The sequence below is a fragment of the Symphalangus syndactylus genome, chromosome 6 (assembly GCF_028878055.3).
Source record: "Symphalangus syndactylus isolate Jambi chromosome 6, NHGRI_mSymSyn1-v2.1_pri, whole genome shotgun sequence".
Taxonomy (NCBI): Eukaryota; Metazoa; Chordata; class Mammalia; order Primates; family Hylobatidae; genus Symphalangus; species Symphalangus syndactylus.
Genome location: NC_072428.2, coordinates 33,634,176 through 33,659,355, shown reverse-complemented (window position 1 = coordinate 33,659,355; position 25,180 = coordinate 33,634,176). Strand labels below are relative to the sequence as shown.

Here is a 25,180-nt window from a genome sequence, read left to right as displayed (position 1 = left end):
ACATCCTAACTGGTAGAGGGGAAAATATCATGAAATAAGAAGGCAAACAAATATTTAGTCAATTAAAGAACTGAGAAGTGAAACATAGAGAAATCAAAGGAAGTGGAAAGCACAAAATAGGATAGCAGGAAAAAGTCCAATCATATAGTGTTAATATATGACAATGATAATAGTAAAAAATAGACTTTAAAGCAGAAAAGCAGTCACTACAAACAAAAGGTTCAATTCATTAAGATGATATAACAATTCTATATTTGTTTGCATGTCATAAAATTGCTCAAAATACCTAAGATGATAATTGATAAAATTTCCTGAAACAGTGTTGCAATGGGATATTAAAATAGTGCTCCCTCATTTCATAGGACATAGGGGAAAAAATACAAAATAAGTATTTCTAGATTTTATAAAGAAGTTATCAAATATTCTCCTATTTTTATACTCTTCCTCTCACTTTTTTCTCTCTCAGTGTATGCATAGATTCCTAATCTTTTCAAGCCCTTAAGAGAAAGCACATAAAGCTCTAATGCTGGTTCCATTTATTCAAACACTGTAAGTATCTACCATATGCTGGACACTGTGCTAGGCTCCTGGAAACAAAATAAATAACAGATACGGCTTCCACTTTCATGTTGCTTTTGTTTATACCCTTGGGCATTTTATTTAATCTTTTAGCTTATATTCATAAGAATACAGTTTTGGTGTAAAGATTAAATAAGATTATGTATGTAATGAACATATGGAGACTAAAATAACAGAATAATAAATGGTAAGTGTAAAATAGATTTTCAAATGTTATTTAAGTCTATTGTCAATCTTTATAATTTTATTGTAAATCACAGTGTGAGATACAGCTGCAAAAATATAGGGAAGTAAGTTCACAAACTGTTATTTTCTAAAGCTAAAGCTAATATTAGGCCTTGCTATGGTAGAAATCTTCACTGGGTTGTTTCTTAAAAAAAATAAATTCATGCAACTGACAGGAGGAATTGTCTTTATTCTTGCATTAATGATAAATGTAATCTGCAAGATGGCCTTCATGGATTAGAAAAAGGAATCAGACCACAGGGAAAAAGAAATTGCTGGTTTTCACTCAAGATTATCTAGAAAAGTGTCCTGACTACTGGATAATAGTTTACCTCTGGGTTGTACCACAGAATGAGAAATTCTACAAGATTATACAACTCTTTTTCTACAAGATTACACAACTCGTATTGTTTTTATTCCATTCCGGAATTAGAAATTAACTTTCTAAATACCATTTTTTTTTTCTCCAAAAAAATCCTCTTAACAGCAAACCTGGATATGGACAAAAATATCTTGATTGCTGTAAAGTTCTCTCTCTCCCTAGTAAAAATGAATAAATTGCCCTTAAGTTTGGTTATTGGAAATCACTATCAGCTGTGGAACACCCAGGTAAACTAACACAACTAGGTTCCTACACACAAAACAAATATTCTAAACTGTTTCCACAGGGCAGCCATCAAGGGAGAAATAAGGAAATTTAACCATTTTAGTCTAAACACTTCATTTACATATAAGGCAACTGTGGCCCCAAGGTTGTGATTTATTAACCTAGTTAACGGCAGAAGCTGCACTAAAACCTGGATCTTCTACTTAAAATGTTTGTTTTGGCCGGGCGCGGTGGCTCACGCCTGTAATCCCAGCACTTTAGCAGGCCGAGGCGGGTAGATCACGAGGTCAGGAGTTTGAGACCAGCCTGGCCAGCATGGTGAAACCCCATCTCTACTACAAATACAAAAAATTAGCCGGGCATGGTGGTGTGCGCCTGTAATCCCAGCTACTTGGGAGGCTGAGTCAAAATTGCATGAACTTGGGAGGCAGAGGTTGCAGTGAGCCAGTGATCACACCACTGCACTCCAGCCTGGGTGACAGAGCGACACTCCATCTCAAAAAAAAAAAGTTTGATTCTTTTATCATCAAGCATTAATTTAATATCCAAAGGCATATATTTGTATTTACTGTGCTTTAAACATTTGTCTGTGCGTCAGTGCTTTAAAGGGACATACTATGTGGTGATTCATTATCAAAGTAAGAATTTGCAGAAAATGAGAAACAAACTTTCTGAACAATACAATTTTAATGCATATTAAGGCTGGTTAATGGTTAGAATACTAGGTTAACAAGGCCAAACTCCAGAGAGGCCAAAAGCTTTTCAAACCAATATTCCTGACACTGTCACATATTGGTTGGTTAAAGAAAACTCTTCACTACTGAGGGAGGGAAAGAAAACCTAGAAAAATAAACCATACTAAAAGAAAAAGGGTATTTTGTTTGTCACTTTAAAGCTGCTTTTTCTTTGAACGGTACACATATTTTCAACATTCTTACAAATGGGCCTTCTATTAAAAAGCAAACTACTGCTAATTCCATGGCTTTAAGTGGAGTACTTCCAATCACTTCCTCTATCCAGAAAACCCACGACACCACATGCCAGTTACTTTGCATATTTATAATTGTGTAATAAACTATTCAAAATTAGCATCTAAAATAATTATACTTTGGACACACGAAAGCATATATTTGGTGAGAACATTGTAATTTTCATATAACTATATAGTCTATATTCAAGTAATAATAACACAGCATTGCCTATACAGAACTGAGGCCTGGGCTGAGACCCAAAACTTGTCTTTTCCTGAATGCCCCACTACGAAGAGCTAATAAGAGGTCTGTCCAGATGCTAAGACCAGGTACTTCAAAACCTCCATCCTGCGCTTTACAGGCCTCCAGGGCAGTTAGAACTTTATCTTTCAGAGGTGGAGGGGCCTGACAGAGGCTTTGAAACCTATCGTGCAACTCCTCCCAGGGCACATCTTGGGACTCAGTTCCAACCCAAATGCCTTTCTGAAGGTCATAGTGCAAACGTTGACCCCAGTCTGTTAGCAGACCTAGATAGACAGGAGACAGCGCTGGGTGGCGGCTAGTCACTAAAGTCAAAAGCCCGGCTGGGAGGGCACGACAAAAGGCAGCAAAGACTTCCGAATTCCCCAGAAGCCAGTGGACTAGCACTTGGCTCCCCTCTCCAGGTGATTTGTGGATGCTGGGTTCCAACTCTTCTTGGGGCAGAGGAGACAAAGGCGGCTGCAACAGCGCCACCGCTATCACCTTCGGGAAGTTGTTCTGAGGCAAGCGCTCCCACAGGCTGCTGAGAAACCTGGCGGGACGCTCCGCTTCGGCCTTCCCCACCTCCTGCAGACGCTCCAGCAGCAGCTCCGCCTGGGTCTTCATCAGAGAGTCCTCTTGGAGATTTGGGTTCTCTCTATAGCCGTTGAAGCGCAGCATGTGCACCGCGGAGCGGCGGCGGGCAAGGCGGGCCAGGCTCTCTTGGAGCGGCTCCTCATCGGCGTCCCGGACGCTCGGGCCCGGAAAGAGTTGCTGCACCAGGTGGTAACGAGCGGCATCCCCGAGGGCCCGGTTCTCCAGCAGGCGCAGAGAGAGCAGGACATCACAGTGACCGAGGGCCTGGAAGTTCGCTATTCCCGGAACTGGACCCCGCCCAAAGCCGCCCTCTTGCCGCCACTGGTTGTGCAGCCGCCGCTCCACAGCCGTGCGAATGGGGCCACGCCGACCAAAGCGCCGATGGATGTGGCGCAGGTAGCGCGCCCACTGCAGGGCCCGGCGCACGGTGGGGGGGTCCCAGGTGCTGACGTGGGTAGTGCTTGAGACCGCCAGAAGCTCGGAAAAGCGATCCAGGTGCTGCAGAAGGGATTCCATGAGGTACGCGGCCCTACTTCCGCTTTCACCTTGGAGACGGCGACTCTCTGCATACTGATTGGGATATCCGTGAAATGATACGCCTCTCTGCAATGCTATTGGTCGAAGTGCATGTCAATCTCCCAGCGTCTTTATCCGTGTTCCTTGACTCTGGGCAACTTGAAAGCCCTAATACTTTTACTTTCGCCACACAAAGATTCTTCTTAGTGGAGGGAGAGCAGATGTAGGGCATCCTACCGAGAATTTCCGGAACCATATGCGAGATGATGCCAGTCATGAACGTCTCCGCGCTTCCTTTCGCTTTGGAAATATCCTTAAGTAGAAATTTTCTGAGCTTCGCCTAAAACTAGAATCTGTGTTGAGGTTTTTCAAAATTAAGTAACGCCAGAGACATACTGTGACGTGAGGAAACGCTCTTAAATGAAATTTTAAGATCTATTTGAGAAACATGTACTAAAAAGGTACTGACCTCCTATTAATGCCGGGCACTATGCTGAATTCTGGGCCTTCACATTGTCCTTCCATTATTAGAACTGAAGCCCAGATTATTTGAAACAAAAAATAATCTTCAATAATTTATTAAAACTTGCAAAGGAACAAAATTTTACTTCACAATTGTACATTTCGTTTTCGTAATTTTTAGGACAAAATAGCTTAATTGACTCTTCTGTCACACAAATAATCAGCTGAAGAAAATGGCATTTAAGAGCATGGAACAATAATAAATGTTTGATTAAAAACTGTGAGAAGAGAGTAGGGAGGAGAAGGTCCTATGTCGCTCATTGATGCACTTAACAAACATTTGTCAACTCCTAGGAGTTGCATTGTATACCAAATGCACAACAATTCTTACTAAAGTTGATAATATTCATTTATTTGAGCTGAAATTCATTCCAGTCCTAAAGACGCAGCCAAAACTGGGGGGAAGGTGTTTTGTTTTGTACTTTAACAAAAAGGGGAAGAGAAATTTAAAAGAGGGGAAGAATCATTTTTCATTTATTAAAATAAGCATTCCTACACCTTTTAGAAAATAAAGCAGTCATGTGCATGCTGTTAATTCAGCTTTATGCATTTATTTATTTATTTTGAAACGGAGTCTCATTCTGTCGCCCAGGTGTGGCCAATTTTTATATTTTTAGTAGAGACGGGATTTTACCTTGTTGGCCAGGCTGGTCTCGAATTCCTGACCTCAAGTGATCCTCCCGTCTCGGCCTCCCAAAGTGCTGGGATTACAGGCGTGTACCACCGTGCCCGGCTATTATTTGATTCTGGAGTGCAGTGGCGCGATCTCGGCTCACTGCAAGCTCCGCCTACCGGGTTCACGCCATTTTCCGGCCTCAGCCTCCCCTAGTAGCTGGGACTACAGGTGCCTGTGACCACACCCGGCTAATTTTTTGTATTTTTGGTAGAGACGGGGTTCACTGTGTTATCCAGGATGGTCTCGATCTCCTGACCTTGTGATCCGCCCGCCTCAGCCTCCCAAAGTGCTGGGATTACAGGCGTGAGCCACTGTGCCCGGCCTATTACTTGATTTTTATTAGTTATCTCAAACTCTTATTTGGTCCTGATATTGTTATTTTATTTTATCGTAAGGATACTATGAACCTTAAAATTCTTTTTCTTGGCTACTAGAAACTTGGAACCAAATGTGCAGCCTGCCTTTAGCAAATGTACAGGCATCACTAATTCATTTATTTATTCTTATATTGAACACCTATTATGATATATAGTATGAAGTGCTACCGATTTAGTAGTAAAATAAATGCAGTCCTAGCATGAGTGGAGAAGTTCATCTTGTACCATTTAAGAGAGACAGTAAATGAATAACCTCAAATGTGATAAGAGGATGAAATTGAGTAGGGTCACCAAGTCTTAGGTGACAAGAAAGTCTCTTTAATTACTGACTTTTCAGGCCAGGGGCAGTGGCTTACGCCTGTAATCCCAGCACTCTGGGGGGCCGAGCCAAGGCAAGTGGATCACCTTAGGTCAGGAGTTCGAGACCAGCCTGGCCAACATGGCAAAACTCTGTCTCTACTAAAAAAAAGAAAAAAATTAGCTGGGCATGGCGGTGCACATCTGTGATCCTAGCTAATCGGGAGGCTGAGACAGGAGAATAGCTTGAACCCGGGAGGTGGAGGTTACGGTGAGCTGAGATCCGAGATCGGGCCACTGCACTGCACTCCTGCCTGGGTGACAGAGCAAGACTCCATCTCAAAAAAAAAAAAAAAAAAAAAAGGAAAAGGAAAAAAAAAGAAAAGAAACTGAGTTTTCAGTTGAAAGTTCAAAGCTGAGTAGCTGAGTGTTGAGAGGAGCCTTCAAGGCTACAGGAATCCTTAATTTTTTTGCAGGTGTCTGAGTTGAAAGAACCAGGCCTATTTAAGGAGGTGGAAAAATCCAAAAAAGCTTTGATTCACAATGGGGATGACAGTGTATGGCAAGAATTATGCAGCTTAACTTTACCTTCATACCTTTCTACTTATCTATTTAAATCTTGATATTAAATTCTTCCTTGAGCATAGTAATGTATAAACTCCTACATATTTCAGATTAGTCTATTTTCATTAAATAAAATGTCTATGAAGTTTCCCCCTCTAGAAGAAAGAAAAGCCTAGGATTTTAACCTATATTCTTGAGGCAGGGTGGGGAGGGATACAAAAACTTAATTATAATGGTAAGCAGATTTTATATATTTTGAAAATTTTAAGAATGTTGCTGTGAGAGGCTAGATATAAACTGACAGGAGAGTTCTGGGAAGACTACAGAGGACTGATACTTGATTTAGGCCTCAAAGTGTTTGAACAATCATGGAACAGAAGAAAATCCAAGTGAGAGAAATAACATAAGGTAAAATATATGAGAACACAAATGTGTGTACTGTGTGTGATGAATACCGAGAACAATCTCCCTCCTCTTGGTTTTGATCCCCAAATTCCTGGGATACAGTAAATTGGGAAAGAAAAAGGCCAAATTTCAGCAGATTTTATTTTTATTTATTTTGATTTTTTCTCTTCTTTGATGACATTTTCAAATATTGTAGCTCGTAAAACTTTTTTGTCCTCTTTTCATTGCTGTAATAGAATTTTTTTTCTTTTTTGTTTATTTTTATTTCAATAGCTTTAAGGGTACAAGTGGATTTTGGTTACTTGGATGAATTTTATTGTGGTGAAGCCTGAGATTTTAGTTTACCCTTTAACTGAGTAATGTACGTTGTACCCAACATGTAGATTTTTATCCCTCATCCCATCCCACCTCCCCTGCTTCCAGGTTTCCAGTGTCCATTATACCACTCTGTCTGCCTTTGCATACCCATAGCTTAGCTCCCACTTACAAGTGAGAACATGCAGTGTTAGGTTTTCCATTCCTGAGTTACTTCACTTAGAATAATGGCCTCCAGTTCCACCTAAGTGGCTGCAAAATATATTATTTCATTTTTTTTATGGCTGAATAGTATTCCATGGTATGTGTGTGTGTACGTATGTATGCGTGTGTACATATATATATATATAACTTTTTTATTCACTTTTCAATTGATGGGCCCTTAATGTTGGTTCTGTATCTTTGCAATTGTGAATTGTGCTGTGATAAACATATACATGCAAGTGTCTTTCTGATATAATGACTTCTTTTCTTTGGGGTAGATACTCAGTAGTGGGATTGCTGGATCAAATGTAGCTCTACATTTAGTTATTTGAGACGTCTCCATATTGTTTTCATAGAGGTTGTACTGGTTTGCATTCCCACCAACAGTGTATAAGCATTCCCTTTTCACCACATCCATACCAGCATCTATTGTTTTTTGACTTTTTAATAATGACCATTCTGGCCAGGGTAAGATAGTACCCTTTTCCATAGCGGTTGTACTGGTTTGGATTCCCATCCACAGTGTATAAGCATTCCCTTTTCACTACATCCGTGCCAACGTCTATTGTTCTTCAACTTTTTAATAATGACCATTCTGGCTGGGGTAAGGTGGTATCCCATTGTGGTTTTAATTTGCATTTCCCTGATAATTAGTGATGTTGAGTATTTTTTCATATATTTGTTGGCCATTTCTGTATCTTCTCTTGAGAAATGTGTATTCATGTCATTTGCTCACTTCTTAATGGGATTATTGTTTTTTTTCTTGCTGGTTTGTGTGAGTTCCTTATAGATTCTAGATATTTGTCCTTTATCTAATGTATATTTTGTAAATATTTTCTCCCGTTCTGTGAGTTGTCTGTTTGCTCTGATGAATATTTCATTTCCTGTGCAGAAGCTCTTCAGTTTAATTAGGTCTCACTTATTTATTTTTGTTTTTGCTGCATTTGCTTTTGGGGTCTTAGTCATGAGTTTTTGCCTCAGTCAATGTCCAGAAGAGTTTTTCCTAAGTTTTCTTCTAGAATTTTTATGGTTTCAGGTCTTAAATGTATGTCTTTAATACATCTTGAGTTGATTTTTCTTCAATGATGAGAGATAGGGATCCAGTTTCATTCTTCTACATAGGACTATCCAGTTTTCCCCACACCATTTTTTTTTTATTATACTTTAAGTTCTAGGGTACATGTGCACAACGTGCAGGTTTGTTACATATGTATACATGTGCCATGTTGGTGTGCTGCACCCATTAACTCGTCATTTACATTAAGTATATTTCCTAATGCTTTCTCTCCACCCTTCCCCCACCCCACAACAGGCCCCGGTGTGTGATGTTCCCCTTCCTGTGTCCAAGTGTTCTCATTGTTCAGTTCCCATCTATGAGTAAGAACATGTGGTGTTTGGTTTTTTGTTCTTGCGATAGTTTGCTGAGAATGATGGTTTCCAGCTTCATCCATGTGCCTACAAATACCATTCAGGACATAGGCATGGGCAAGTACTTCATGTCTAAAACACCAAAAGCAATGGCAACAAAAGCCAAAATTGACAAATGAGATCTAATTAAACTAAGGAGCTTCTGCACAGCAAAAGAAACTACCATCAGAGTGAACAGGCAACCTACAGAATGGGAGAAAATTTTTGCAGTCCACTCATCTGACAAAGGGCTAATATCCAGAATCTACAAAGAATTCCCCACATGATTAAATAAGGTGTCCTTTTCCCAATTTATGTTTTTGTATGCTTTGTCAAAGATCAGTTGGTTGTAAGTATTTGGCTTTATTTCTGAGTTCTCTATTCTCTTCCATTGGTCTATATATCTACTTTTATACTAGCGTCATGTTGCTTTGCTTACTACAGCCTTGTAGAATTTGATGTCGAGTAATGTGATGCCTCTAGATTTGTTCTTTTTGCTTAGGATTGCTTTGGCTGGTTTTTGGTTCCATATGAATGTTATGATTGCTTGTTCTAATTCTGTGAAAGATAATGTTATTATTTTAATAGGAATTGCATTGAATCTGTGTATTGCTTTGGGCCGTATGGTCATTATCATAATATTGATTCTTCCAGGTCATGAGCATGATGTGTATTTCCATTTGTTTGTGTCATCTATGATATCTTTCAGCAGTGTTTTGTAGTTCTCCTTGTAGAGATCTTTCCTCTCCTTTGTTAAGTAAATTCCTAGGTGTTTTATTTTTCTGCAGCTACTGTAGAAGGGATTGAGTTCTAGATTTTATTCTCAGCTTGGACACTATTGGTGTAAAGCAGTGTACATTGCGTTTGTAACCTGAGACTTTACTAAATTCATTTATCAAATCTAGGAGTCTTTTGGAGAAGTCTTTGGGGTTTCCTAGGTATATTATCACATCATCAGCAAACAGAGATAGTTTGACTCCTTTTTTTCCAATTTGGGTGCCCTTTATTTATTTATTATTTCTCTTGATTGAGTGCTCTGGCAAGGACTTCCAATGCTGTGTTGAATAGAAGTGATGAAAGTGGACATCTTTGTCTCGTTCCAATTCTTAGGGGGAATGGTTCGACATGAATGTTGGCTGTGGGTTTGTTATATATGACTTTTATTATTTTGAGGTATGTTTTCTCTATGCCCAGTTTGTTGAGGTTTATGTCATAAAGGGATGCTGGATTTTATTCATTGCTTTATCTGCATCTATTGAGATAATCATATGGCTATTGTTTTAATTCTGTTTGTGTGATGAACCACATTTTTTGACTTGCATATGTTGAGCCATTGATTCATCCCTGGGATGAATACCACTTGATCAAGATGAATTATCTTTTTGATGTGCTATTGGATTCAGTTTTCTAGTATTTTGTTGAATATTTTTGCATCTGTGTTCATCAGAGATATTGGTCTGTTATTTTCCTTTTTGTTATGTCTTTTCCTGGCTTGGTTTCAGGATGATACTGTCTTCATATGAAATAGGGAGGATTCCCTCTTTCTCAGTCTTTTGCAATAGTTTCAGTAGGATTGTTACCAGTTCTTTGAATGTCTGGTAAAATTTGGCTGTGAATCCATCTGGCCCTGGACTTTTTTTTTTTTTTTTGACAAATTTTGTATTACTGATTCAATCTCACTGCTTATGATTGGCTTATTCAGGATTTTAATATCTTCATGATTCAATCTAGGAGGGTTGTGTGTTTCCAGAAATGTAATAATAATTATATTATTTACATTTAAATGTAAATTAATTTATATTTATATATTATTCATATATGTAAACTATATATTTATGTATAAATTATATATATTTTATATATATATTTGAAGCCCAAAGCTGCCACAGATATCTCCTTCCCCAAACCAAGAAAATCTCAGAATCACAAATAAAAATTGGATTAAGACAGACCTTAAACAAAACCTGTTTAGAATTATGTAACCTTATATATATTCCCAAACAGTTTTTCTTTTTCCAGTTTCAGTTTTACTTTCTGTTGCTTTCATCTAAATGCACCTAATATAAGCCCTTTGGAATACTGTGGGGTGCAAATACTCAATGAACATTGGCTATTGTTGTTATTGGTATTATATAAGCCTCCAAAGTATATATCTTCCCATGTCTTCTCCCTATTCCACCACTTCCAAATATAAAAGAGCAACCACTAACATCTTTATGGGCTGTGGTGGAGGAAATGTTATAGAAGACACAATTTGCTGCTGCAACATGTACTCTTGGTCCTGAGAGGTTCCTAATAAAATCTTGTCCAGTGGAATATTAAGACTTGAAAACCTGAGTTGATTTCATTCTCTACATTGGATCTAATTTTTGCTGTTATTATTACAATTTTTTTTTTTTTGAGACAGACTCTCACTGTGTTGCCCAGGCTGGAGTGCAGTGGCGTGATCTCGGCTCACTGCAGCCTTTGTCTCCCAGGTTCAAGCGATTCTCCTGCCTCAGCCTCCCAAGTAGCTAGGATTACAGGCACCTGGCACCACACCCGGCTAATTTTTGTATTTTTAGTGGAGACAGAGTTTTACCATGTTGGCCAGGTTGGTCTGGAACTCCTGACCTCAAACGATCCTCCTGCCTCAGCCTCTCAAAGTGCTGGGATTACAGGCATAAGCCACAGCACCTGGCTTGTTATTATTTTAAGATATGCAAGAAATTATAGGACACTATGCAACTGATGGACCAATGAAAACAAGTTCCTCTGATGTTTTATTTTTACTCTGAACAATATTATATTCAAGGACATGCACACCAGTTACAGCTCTCTGCTTGATGAAATAATATTTCTTTATATGAACAAGTAGAATTGGACTCCACATCTTCAGACAAGGCAGTCATGGAGGGTTTTTTCCTCATCCAGAAATCTACTTTTTGGGAAATTTTTTGATCTATTGGCAATCACTCTGAGGGCAAATATTATAGGTAGTGATTATACTGATGCCAACTCCACTCCACTACTTCAGTCAAGTCAAGGATAAGGGTAGGTCTTTTTATATACTTTAGTAGCAACTATAAAGAGCAAGCTGGATCAATTTTTTTTATAGAGGTTTCTAGTAGAAACTTTGCAAACATGTTTCCCATGTTTGTGGTGTTGCTAACTATCTTTCTGGAAAAAAGCATTCCATATTGCTATAGTTTGAATATCCTCTCCAAAACTCATGTGAAATTTAATTGCCAATATAATAGTATTGGAAGGGAAGGCTGTTAACAGGTGATTAAGTCACGCAGGCTTTGTCCTCATATGATATTGAGTAAATGGTTAGTTAGCCCAGGAGTAGGTTTCAGATGAAAATAAATATAGATTGATTTCCTCTCTCTCTTGCTGTCTTTCACCATGTGTTGCCTTCTGCTATGTTTTGAAGCAGCAAGAAGGTCCTCACCTTGGACTCCCCAGCCTCCATGAGCCAAATAAATACCCTTTCTTTCTAAATTACCAGTCTGTGGTATTCTGTTATAGCAGCAGAAAATGGACTGAAGCATAGATCTTAGTGGTATTTACTAGTAAAATCATGATTTCTTCATTTCATTGGTTTCCCTTACAAAAGGGGAAAATCGTCAAATGAATTGTAATGGATAGAAGACTTTATGCGTGTAAAATCTGATGATTAGGTTTTCAGTCTTGCATCCTGTGATATTATAACTATTCCCTGATCAAACTATAAACACCATACTAAATCTTAAAAAGTATTAAATTTATATTTTAATGGGGAAAATACACTAGGTTTACCTTTCCTACCATTAGAATTATTTTCAGTAGGCCATAATAGACTGTAACTAGACAAAATTTTTTCTGGGTCCTGAGCATTCTACTTAGTGTACAGCAGAAACGGTTACAAGTGTATGCCTGAGATATTGATCTCCTTTGCCTTTGGGGCATATGAATGAGGCCTGGGAAGTGACTGTCATTACTGAGATGGAAAGAGATCTGATAATCCATCCTGTGGTCTTCTTTAGATATTCATTACCACTTGGACATCTATACACTAGCTAGAATGGGCATACATTGTAATCCATCATAGACAAAGGGCCCATGAAGTTAGTGGAAGAATTTCAGATGTCCAAGAAGGACATAACAGAACCTAATGAATTCAGAGGAAGGTCGTGGAGGAGGAATTAAAAGATAGAGTTTCCTTGCGGGCACAGATCTAAATGTTGCCCACAAATCTGTTTTCACAAATTTGAGATACCTCTTTTTAGTTGCAGTGGGTGTGGCTTTAAGTTGCCTTAGAGCCAGCAGCAGAAAGACCGTAACATGTAACAATAGATGTGACAATGCATGTATATTCTACAAATTAGAGCTTCATCAACACTTTGAAATTTGTGATATGGAAAATGTTGTTTGAATTTAAAATTTATTTGCATCATCATAGTAATGTTTAACATTTTATTGCCTTAAGGATAGAAAAGAGCTTTTATTTAAATATAATTTCATTTCTTATAAACTTTGAATGGCTTTATTGACATTCACAAAATAATTTTACCTATTTTATCAACAACATTTCTCCATGAGAGTCAATGGAGATTCTCAAGAATATAAAGAGAACTTGTTTAAAAGTCTTGATCAGGAATTGCAACTGACCATTTCAAACATAAAAGCCAATGTGAAAAAATTGCATTCATGAAGCAAGCTTAATTTCTCTTAAAAAATGAGAATTTTAAATGTTAGGAATTTTTATATAAATTGAATATTTAATCACCTGTATTCATATTATCATACAAAGCAAGTGCAAAAGAAATTTTTTCACCACGTATGTATATATGCCTTTTAAATGCTCTTTGGTTGACTGCCTATTCTTTGGTCTGAAAAAGTTTGTGAATTACTGCTCTAACATAGGCATTCTAACACAATTAGCTAAGAAAAGGGGACAAAAGAAAGGGCATTGTGATTCAAATTAGTGGGTCCTAACTTTGTGTAAATAGGACTGGGAGAAAGTAAGTTAGTTAGTTAATCTCCATTTGTTTTTGTTTTTGTTTTTTTTTTATTATACTTCAGGGTTTTAGGGTACATGTGCACAATGTGCAGGTTTGTTACATATGTATCCATGTGCCATGTTGATTTCCTGCACCCATTAACTCGTCATTTAGCATTAGGTGTATCTCCTAATGCTGTCCCTCCCCCCTCCCCCCACCCCACAACAGTCCCCGGAGCGTGATGTTCCCCTTCCTGTGTCCATGAGTTCTCATTGTTCAATTCCCACCTATGAGTGAGAACATGCGGTGTTTGGTTTTTTGTCCTTGCGATAGTTTACTGAGAATGATGTTTTCCAGTTTCATCCATGTCCCTACAAAGGACACGAACTCATCATTTTTTATGGCTGCATAGTATTCCATGGTGTATATGTGCCACATTTTCTTAATCCAGTCTACCATTGTTGGACATTTGGGTTGGTTCCAACTCTTTGCTATTGTGAATAGTGCCGCAATAAACATACGTGTGCATGTGTCTTTATAGCAGCATGATTTATAGTCCTTTGGGTATATACCCAGTAATGGGATGGCTGGGTCAAATGGTATTTCTAGTTCGAGATCCCTGAGGAATCGCCACACTGACTTCCACAATGGTTGAACTAGTTTACAGTCCCACCAACAGTGTAAAAGTGTTCCTATTTCTCCACATCCTCTCCAGCACCTGTTGTTTCCTGATTCCATTTGTTTTTCCCTCTTAGCTTCATCTGTTTCTTCCATTTTTCCCCCTCCTCTGCACGGAGGAGTGAACTGAGCTTTACTGACTGTTTGAGGCCTCCTTCCCTTGCACTCTGGCTTTTTTTTGAATTGACCAAGGGGAAGCATTAGCAAGCAGTCAGAAGGACTGGAGGAGGGAGATCAAGGATCTTTATTCCCCTGGTCTCTGCTAAGGTTCCAGGATTCTGGTTCTTCCTTTATATGTATATGTATATATATATATATGTATATATATATATGTATATATATGTATATATATATGTATATATATGTATATATATATGTATATATATGTATATATATATGTATATATATATGTATGTATATATGTATATATATATGTGTATATATATGTGTGTGTATATATATATGTATATATATATAGTATATATATGTGTGTGTGTATATATATGTATATATATGTTTCTTTATATATATTTTATTATACTTTAAGTTCTAGGGTACATGTGCACAATGTGCAGGTTTGTTACATACATATACATGTGCCATGTTGGTGTGCTGCACCCATTAACTCGTCATTTACATTAGGTACATCTCCTAATGCTATCCCTCCCCCCCTCCCCCCACCCCACGACAGGCCCTTCTAGAAGTCCTGTAAGATGTCCCCAAGATTGAGGTAACACATATTATTCCTTGCAACTGTAGGGGCCTCCTGATGTTGCTAATTCCTAGCTGCTGTAACACACCTTTTTGATTCCCTTAACCCTATCCATACTTCTGTAAATATTACTCTATTAAATTGTCTTCAAAATCCCTGCTGAATGTGCTTTTGATTCCTGCCAGGAGTTTGACACAGTTGCCTGAACTATCAGCCATTCTTATAATTAATATAAGTTAGTGAGTCATAATATTATCAATCAGTGTGTTTTCAGAAAGTGATGAACAGTCTAATACAGTGATTCCCAAATACCTGTCATTGCCATATACTGTTGCCGATCTATGACCAAGTCATCATTGTTACAGTAATAAATGAAAAATATATGACAGAACAATGTGAAGTGTTTTCATAAAAGTAATTAATTAAATTGAAAGGGAAAAGCATTTCTTATAGTGTGGGAAATGGTGGAAATATTTGTAGATGGACCAAGATTGTGAAGACATTAGAATACCTTGCTAAGGAAGAGAGTGTGTGTTCAATTGAGCTTCCAATTTTATTGAGAATTTTGAAGCGCAAGAATTATAAGAGTATATCTGTTATAAAGCAATGTGGAGAACTGATTACCACTAGCTGGAACAACTGAATACAGACAGAGGATCACTGGAAAAATATTACAATAGTCCTCATGAGCAAAATGATGGCTCATTACAGCAGTGGCAGAGGAAATATTAGGAAGTCTTGACAGGATAGTGTTCAGATTTGAAAATTTTCATGAAGAATCGACAAATCTTAATGGAGAGAAGATTGAGAAAGACTATTCTGCAGTTTCTCATTTACGTGATTGGGTGAAGCCTCTTTACCTCTGGAATTGAATTAGTATTAATTTAGACTGATGCCAGTAATTAGGAAAAAGAAAACAAAATTCATAGCAGAACATTGACTCAGTGGAAATTCTTATAAACTTGTTTTTTATTTTTATTTTTTTTTTTGAGACGGAGTCTCACTCTGTCGCCCAGGCTGGAGTGCAGTGGCACGATCTTGGCTCACTGCAAGCTCCGCCTCCCAGGTTCTTGCCATTCTCCTGCCTCAGCCTCCCGAGTAGCTGGAACTACAGGTACCCGCCACCACACCTGGCTAATTTTTTTTTTTTTTTTTTTTTTTTTTTGACACAGAGTCTTGCTGTGTCACCCAGGCTGGAGTGCAGTGGCGCAATCTCGGCTCACTGCAAGCTCCGCCTCCCAGGTTCACGCCATTCTCCTGCCTCAGCCTCTCCGAGTAGCTGGGACTACAGGCGCCCGCCACCACGCCCGGCTAATTTTTTTGTATTTTTAGTAGAGACGGGGTTTCACCGTGGTCTCGATCTCCTGACCTCGTGATCCGCCCGCCTCCGCCTCCCAAAGTGCTGGGATTACAAGCGTGAGCCACCGCGCCCGGCTAAACTTGTTTTTTAATCAGACTACTGTCGTTCCTCACACTCTTTAAGAGCCCCTGGATAAGAAAATTATAGAATATAATAGATAATTAGTGGATAATAACGTATGCACAAAATGTCCAGAAGACATCTGGATTATTTTAAATCAGCAATCGATACCAGCTGAAAGCTTATTTTATTTTGTCAATATCTTGTAATTATGTTAAAAAATGACATATCTGAGAATTTACATGGAATGTAAAGAACAAGATAGTTCTATCCACTAAAAAAATGATTTTATGTTCTAGCTAAATTATCAATATGTTTTATAGGTATACGATAATGTGGAAACTTATCTATAAATTATTCTAGACCCATTGTCTGCTCTGTAGTTGGGTTCAAACTCAGGAAGGAAAAGGATGTTAAAACAGCAGCAAGACCAACATCTGCGTAGCATTTTGTTCTCTTACTCTTGAGTTTAAGAGACTTTCACGACTTCTTATTGCTGAGTGCATAGAGTCTAAGGTCCTATGTATGTTTCTATTTTTATATTTTGGCTCCACTTTATCTCTTTGGTTTTGCTTTCTAACTTTTTTTTTCTAAATAACTTTATATAATAAAGTTCAAATAAATGAATAATGGGAAAAGTATAAAAAGTCTCCAGCTTTGGTTGGTTGGTTTTATTAACTCATGAGCTTTAAAGGCAGATAGACTTGGTTCAAAGTCTACCAGACAACATCTTGAATTCATGAGAGGTGAGTTATTAAAAACATGGATTAAAATATAGAAAAGGAAGAATTTAAACAAGAAATTATCCTCTTCCTTAAATAATCATCAGTTCAATGCCCAGAATCTGAGCATTTAATTTGAAACCTCTTGGATTACTAATATTCAGAAACTACTTAAATACTTGAGTTAGTCCCACTGGAAGGGGCTTCTATGACTTTTACCATTTTTACATGTTTGCCACTGCTTGGACATCTGTTTTGAAAAAAAAAAAAAAATATAGAAGGGACAACAATGGCAATCGTATTAACAGAAATTATTTTGAAACTACCTATTAATACACAGATCACCCACGTATCTTCTGTAGTATGTGTGTATTTGTGTAGTAATAAATGGGAAGAACTTACTAAGCAGATATTTGAACTAAATAAACTAAATTTATTTTTAAGACTTCATTTTTCTTTTACAATTGATGATTTTTTTTCTGATGTTCAAATCACAAAGAAAAAAAATATGGACTGGGCTCTGTTTTTACCTTTGAATAAGAAGTTGCATTTCATATAGAAGAGCTCTATAATAATGTCTGGATGCCTTTATTTTTATCCAACGGTTATCAGCATATTGCTATATAAGTACCTGCCAGGAAGGACATTTTTTTTCTGCTTCAATAACTGTTTAAGTGTCTGTTGTTCCCATTTTCAAATCTCCAAAACTTTTATGTGAATTCTTTCAGCATATTTTTTTCATTATTTCTCAACCTCCTTTTTTTCTGGATGGCTGAAGTTTCCAGACATACAACCCAAAATGTCTTAAGAGAATTAATATAAAAAAGCTAAGAAAATGGAAAGCAAAGAAAAATACGCATGTACATTACCTGCATGTAGATATGTAAACTGATTTTTAATTTCCTTTAAAGGATAATAGATGAATCTAAATTTTTTATTATTCTTTCACTAAGCAGCAATTATGATGTAAAAGGTATCAGGAAATTTCTTTTTTTTAAATTACTTCCAGACGTAATCTGAGTTCTTAGATTGGGTTAGTCTGTTAATATCATTAATGTCAAGGAGCATTTTCCCCAGAGCTCCCTAGCATTTCAAAATAAACTGGCTGAAATAAGCCAAATAAGTGATTTTTTAAAAAATTGCAATATCACAGAGGCATTTTGTTAGAATGCAAAAATTCTTTCCAGTATTGTTTTTATCAGTTAATTACCAAGTATAAAGGGAGGCTTTACAGAGAATATTCTATCAGATTTGAGGGAACCACTCTAAGGGAATAGAGAGATTTTTGAAGTCAAAACTACTATAGTTTACATTTCTGTTCCTTTTATTCTTTTGAACAGATTAATAAATGCTATAATTTCTGAATTTGCTTATATTATTTAAACAGATACATTGAGTGAAAGCTCCTACTTATTGATTCTGTTTGGTTTTCATTTTTGAGACAGAGTCTCACTCTGTCACCCAGGCTGCAGTGCAGTGGCATGATCTCAGCTAACTGCAACCCTCCACCTCCCAGGTTCAAATGATTCTCATGCTTCATCCTCCCAAGTAGCTGGGACTATAGGCATGCACCACCACGCCTGGATAAATTTTTGTATTTTCAGTAGAGATAGGGTTTCGCCACGTTGGCCAGGCTACTCTTGAACCCCTGGGCTCAAAGTGATCTGCCTGCCTAAGCCTCCCAAAGTGCTGAGATTACAGGCATGAGCCACCACTACCAGCCGCCTATTTCTTGTTATCTTAGAATAAAATGTGTCTTCACCTTCCCTCTTGTTGACATAACTAGAATTTTCTATCTTATTGATGCTGTACATAGAGGAGGAGAATTACACAACGGAGCACTATCATTGTTACCAGGATGATGGTTGTACCTGGATCCATTCAAAGACGTTTTGTATTCCATAGCCAATTCTGCATATCATAAAATGCCAGGAGTTTAGAACAAGTCTAAATTATTGAGAGAATTGTAGGGTAGAAAGAGGAAAGCAGTGAGAATAATAAAGGCAAGATTAAAAATATGTATATATGGCCAGGTGCGGTGGCTCACACCTGTAATCCCAGCACTTTGGGAGGCCGAGATGGGCAGGTCACGAGGTAAGGAGATTAAGACCATCCTGGCCAACATGGTAAAACCCTGTCTCTACTAAAAATACAAAAATTAGCCGGGCGTGGTAGCATGCGCCTGTAGTTCCAGCTACTCAGGAGGCTGAGGCACTAGAATCGCTTGAACCCGGGAGGCAGAGGCTGCAGGGAGCTGAAATTGTGCCACTGCACTCCAGCCTGGGTGACAGAGTGAAACTGTCTTAAAAAAAAAAAAATATATATATATATATATATATATATATACACACACACACACACACACACATATATATACATATAAAAGATATTTATATCAGGCTAAATTTGTTTATTTAGTGGGAAATATTGAGAAAATTTTCAGAGAGCTGTTGTTCTAAATAATATTCTTATTAAAATATTACAAAATTAGGCATCACAGTCAATGATATAATTCCGAACAAATAAAGAATGTCAAATTTTATAGTGAAAATTTTTGTTAGTCAAAATTGTAAATTTTGAATTGTGCCATTATACATTTTTTCTAGTTCAGATAAAGTTTTCTGTCTTGGTGTTCTTAGTTGCAAAAAGCAGTATTTGTTTTCTTTTCTTTTTTTTTTTGAGACGGAGTTTCACTCTTGTTGCCCAGGCTGGAGTGCAATGGCATGATCTCGGCTCACTGCAACCTCTGCCTCCCGAGTTCAAGCCATTCTCCTGCCTCAGCCTCCCGAGTAGCTGGGATTACAGGCGTGCACCACCACTCCCGGCTAATTTTGTATTTTTAGTAGAGATGGGGTTTCTCCATGTTGGTCAGGCTGGTCTCGAACTCCTGACCTCAGGTAATCCAACTGCCTCGGCCTCACAGAGTGCTGGGATTACAGGCGTCTTTATTTACTGAGAAAAAACAATTTGGTTTTCCTGTCTTCTGCTCAACCAGGAGAATATCATGTAATATCTGTAATTCTGTATAATGAGAAATTATTAAGGGAAATGCTGTTCTTCTCCAGCTCTCTGATGTGATAATTTCAATTAGTTTGTTTACAGATTATAGTTACAAAAAGGAGGTTAATTTAATTTTAGCAGAATGACTTGATGTCTTTACAGTGTGCTTTAGGATGAATTTACCTTTTATTGCCTATACTGGCTGCCAAATTTTCCCTTTTTATGCTCTACAATTTAGAGTACACCAAATCTAGCACTTGAGTTCTAGCATTCCAAATATTTTCAACTTTAAATCTATCTATGTGTTTTTGAATTTTGTAATCTCATTTGGTATATAACCAAGGAACATAAACTATGATACCCAGATGACAGGGAGTTGTAAGGACTTCTGACAACATTAAAGGAAATATGCAACTGAAACTTTTAAAACAAAAATCTATTTTGAGAAAGGCACGGTATTTAGAAACAAAGAGCCATATGACATTTGCCTCTGTTAAATTGTATTTTTATGGCATTTCTTTTAAAACTTAATCCAGAAACCAAAAACCTACTTCATACACTATCCAGGGTAAATGGCTTAGTTAAGTGGTATTGACACACAGCTTGCTTTATCATTCTTATAAACTTCTCTCCCTCCCTCCCTCCGTCTTCCTTCCTTCTTTCTTTTCTTCTCAATTGCACTCGCTTGCTTTCTTTCTTTTTCTTTCTTTCTTTTTCTTTCTTTCTTTCTTTCTTTCTTTCTTTCTTTCTTTCTTTCTTTCTTTCTTTCTTTCTTTTTCTTTCTTTCTTCTCTTTCTCCTTCCTTCCTTCCTCCCTTCCTTCCTTCCTCACTTCCTTCCTTCCTCCCTCCTTTCTTTCTTCCTCTCCTCTCCTCTCCTCTCCTCTCCTCTCCTCTCCTCTCCTCTCCTCTCCTCTCCTCTCCTCTCCTCTCCTCTCCTCCTGCTTTTCCTTCCCCTTATGTACACTCATTTGCTTCTATATATGGTCGGAATAAGACTCGTCGACATTGCAGAATACAAATATTCTCACATATAAGTACTCAGAAAAAAAGAGAGCTGTTATCATTTAGTGTATAGGAAGAATTTAAACAAGAACTGTGCCTCAGGCAAGTTACTTAACTTTTTATTAGATAATTACATTTCATTGTGAGGACTCAGTGAAATGTTTGCCAGGCACCTAGCACAGTGACTAGTATATTATCTATGTACAGTTAATATTAACAAGTAGCAAAATAGCGTAAATAGCAAATATGTTGAAAAAGGTATCAAGAAACTTTCTTGTTTTTAATCACTTCCAGATCTATATGAAGACTGGAAGATGAAAAAATAATGTGAGCAGGATCCATTTGGGAAATAATCCATTTATTCTTTCAATCAATACTTTCAAACCTGTACTATATGCTATACTATGCTCTAGTGATATAATAATGAATAAAATAGAGTCTGCATTAGCAAGAACTAGTCTAAGAGAAAAGAAACTTCAAATGGTGAACAGTCACAGTTAGGATTGAGACAATAGGTGTGGCAGTTTTAAACATGGCTTCAGAATTGTTTGACACTCCTTGTCTGGAGAGAATGGACTTGTGACTGATTTGATCAATAGAGCATAATAAAACACATGTGTTGTGGCTTCTGAGGCAAAAATCCCAAAAGGCCATGCAGCTTCCACTCTATTCTACTCACTCTTAGGGCCCTTCTTTAACGATGCTTTCTCTGGGAACCCAGCCTCTATAATGTAAGAAAATCAAGTCACATGAGAAGGCTCAGTCATCCCACACCAGGCACCAGATATGTGAATGACAAAGCCCCCAAATTATTTTGATTCTTGAATGTTCAGGTTTTCCCACCTGACACCCCAGGCACTGTGGACTAGGTATAAGCTATCCCCGCAATACAGTGCTTTGTCTGATTCATCTGATAGAATCCATGAGCAAAATAATTTTGTTGTTTTTTTACATCATTAATTCTAGGATGGTTTATTTCACAACAATAGTAACTGGAGCATTAGGTGACACTTGAATAGGAGTGCTTAATTCAAAACTAGGCTAAAGAATGTGAGGTCATTATCACTTAATGGTCCAGGGATATTTTTAAACCCCTCTAGTTGAAATTATTTAAATAATTTTTTCCTTCCTTCCTTGCCTTCCTCCCTCCTTCCCTCCCTCCCTCCCTCCCTCTCTTCCTTCTTTCCTTTTCTTTTCTTTTTTTTTTTTTTTTTTTTTTTTGTTTTGCTCCATCACCTAGGCTGGGCTGCAGTGGTGCAATCATGGCTCACTGCAGCCTTGACCTCCTTGGCTCAAGCAATACTCCCACCTTAGCCTCCTGAGAGGTTGGGACTACAGGCATGTGCAAAAATGCCTGGCTAACTTTTTAAAGTTTTAGAGACACAGGGTATTGCTATTTTGCCCGGGCTGATCTTGAACTCCCAGGCTAAAGTAATCCTCTTACTTTGGTCTCCCAAAGTGATAGAATTACAAATGTAAGCCATCATGCTTGAACTGTTTTAAGTAAGAATAAAATGACATGCAAGAACTCATAGGTCCAAATGATAATGAATAATGAATAATATAAAAGTTACTTATTATGTATCTGATAAAGGATATATTCCTTGCCCAGGTAGTATCTCCCTGAAATTTTATTATAAAACAAAAAGAGCATAAAGAGTTATGGTTAACTTGGAGCTACATACTAGTCTTCATGATTAGAAAATGAAAATTTTCATCAAAGAAAAAAATATGTAGTGTGTGATGCTTAAACCTGAATTAATAACCAAATCTGTCAGAAAATTGAATGGCAACCTTAGTTTCACTATTAACAGTCCAAACGTCTTAAAATGGTGTTCAAAACCACCTTAAACCTGATCAGAGCCTCCTTTCTCTCTCTCCCTACTGCCCTTCATCTTCTGAACTCCTAAGCTCTTCAGACTGTCTGTCCTTTTCTGAAGACTGTAGATTTTCAGGCCTCTGGGCCAGGGCTCAATCACTTACCTTATCCTGACAGGGCCACTGAACCTTGGCGCCTACCCTGATTCCCAGAGGCATACCTGTCTTGCCTATCTTTGCTCTCCCATGCAATGTCATCTCTATTTATATGTAGCAATTATTTGATTCTGCATTAGGTTAGTTCTTCAGATGTTTGTTTCCTTCACCAATAGAAAATTCTTCAAGGACAATATTCTGTCTAATTCATCTTGTATTCCCACAATGCCCATTTTAGGTACTCAATAAAGAGTTCATAAATGTTTTAAAACAATATATAAAAAAGGAGGCATTCCAAAAACATTATCAGAATCTCCATCTACTCTTCACTGATTCAAAAACTTGATCCAAGTATTTGAAAAACAAGAACAAAAACAAAAATCACTGCACTTTGTGAAGTCATAAACTTCATATTGTGGAAAGTGCCAATTTTCTTTGGAAAAAATTAGCGTCTCTATTCATGAAGACATCTGTATAGTTCCTACACATAATTTGCTTCCACTTATAAAATCTGCCTCAAAAAAAATTAATGTATGATTTGGCAGGGCTCACAAATGTCTTGTCTCCTCATTCAACAAACAAACCAAACCATAAGATGTAAATAATATTCTTCCTTCATACAGAGCCTACCTTTATTTCTTTAGTTTCTATGTGTCTAGATGGGCCTGAAAATTAGTACAATATTTAAGTATTAGTACATGAGATTTTATCAATTATTAAATAGTTCTGAGGAAGAATGTTAGGCAAACATTTTGTCTATAGTATGTTTTTATACTTCCTGTTCCTAGTGGGTCATGCATTCTTCCACCATTTCATAGAAATATTCTCATTTACTAAAACATAAAAATATCTTTATGGGTGGTGTCATGTTGTCTGAGTAAAACTGTGGACCAAATTTATTCATGAACAAAGGACTAAAATGTTTTAAAACAAATTGGATTTTTAAATTTCAGTCATATCTATAATTTCTACAGATCTTAAAACCACAGCATATACTAGTTGCCGATGTCTCTTTTAATTCTTGGCTTATATTTTGGTGGTTTAAACTTGGCTATGTTTTCTCAAACCTGAAACTTTTTCATCATCTCCTTCTGAGTTGCAGCAACATATGTCATTAATGAAGGGAGTTGGGTAACTTCCTTTGCTATTGTTCTTAAATCAACACATGACAGATACCAACACCAATTAGAGAGATCTGCCTAAGGCACAGAATGTTGAAAAAGATATCTGTTGAATGAAAGAGGGTTGATGTAAGAAAAGAAAAAATAGTACAAAATTGTGTGAAGGATAAACTGAATGACTATAAAAAGAATGTTAATATATTGAGGAAAACAAAGTACAATGCATAATCCAAGTAAACTATAAAGAATTACTGGAGCTTAAGAAAAACTTAAAAGCATCTAGAAGTAAACAGTATGCTTTCACGAATCCACAATCAAAAGGTAAAGCAGCATTAACACATAAAAATCATCCCCATACTTTATTAATAAACTATAAGATGTAGGAGCTAGAGAAGACTGCTAAGAGTGGAAATAGTCAAAGGCAGGTCATATTACAGTGCACATCACACAGAGATATTGCTTATTACTTTCTCAGTGATAGTGTTTGTCATGATGTGTGTGTGTGTGTTGAGGAGGCGTTCTTATAGCACTTACCTGCTTTCATACTCTATGCTGAATATTTTCATTTTTACTCTATTAAACTTCATATATTTTACACATGTCATTTCTTTAGCTTTAACTTTTATGATGTGTTTTGAGATAACATACAGAAATTTCTGATCCCAGTAAGTATGATCACTATATTTCCATAGAGAGAAGACAGTGGGACAGAAAGAGCATTGTAAAAAGAGAAAGGCAGTGAAGTAGAAAGAATCTAGTAATCAAATAAGAGGAGGAATTCTGGAAGTGTGAATAAGATGAAGAAAGCTAAGTGGTCAGTCTGAAAACAGACTTCTTCATCCCTTACTGATTTGTAAAACTTAAAAGATTCTGTTGATAGTGGGGTACAACACATTGACACTTGATAGATGAAAGGTAGGACTCTTTGTTACCTCTCCAAATGAGAGGGCTGTCAGAGCCACACAGGGGTTGGGCCCTGGGACAGGGTAACAGCAAGCTGGAGCTGTAGAGAGCAGCTATGTATGGCAAACAAGGTGGGGTTAGCTGGTTTTCCCCTCCCTGTGGATTTGCTAATTTGAATAAT

At 37.4% G+C, this 25,180-nt stretch overlaps 2 protein-coding genes across 5 annotated transcripts in view; one reads left to right on the top strand and one right to left on the bottom strand.

The window, feature by feature from the left end:
* Nucleotides 1-629: 629 nt before the first annotated feature.
* FANCF (FA complementation group F) lies at nucleotides 630-4,727 on the bottom strand. Its single transcript, XM_055282118.2, has one exon. It carries the CDS (start codon nucleotides 3,733-3,735, stop codon nucleotides 2,611-2,613), a length of 1,125 nt encoding a protein of 374 aa, XP_055138093.1. The 5' UTR covers nucleotides 3,736-4,727; the 3' UTR covers nucleotides 630-2,610.
* The window catches only part of GAS2 (growth arrest specific 2), a 166,889-nt gene continuing 144,921 nt past the window's right edge, over nucleotides 3,213-25,180 (top strand). For 3 of the 4 annotated variants that reach the window (XM_055282120.2, XM_055282119.2, XM_063641904.1), the window contains exons 1-2: nucleotides 3,803-4,196; nucleotides 6,441-6,579. The gene's annotated coding sequence lies outside the window, so the exon portion shown is untranslated. Of the gene's footprint in view, nucleotides 4,197-6,440; nucleotides 6,580-25,180 lie in introns of all 4 variants that reach the window. The other variant, XM_063641903.1, reaches the window with a different exon arrangement.

What these genes read in the sequence shown, in the direction of transcription:
- FANCF (XM_055282118.2), bottom strand. Translation starts at nt 3,735, where the DNA reads ATGGAATCCCTTCTGCAGCACCTGGATCGCTTTTCCGAGCTTCTGGCG.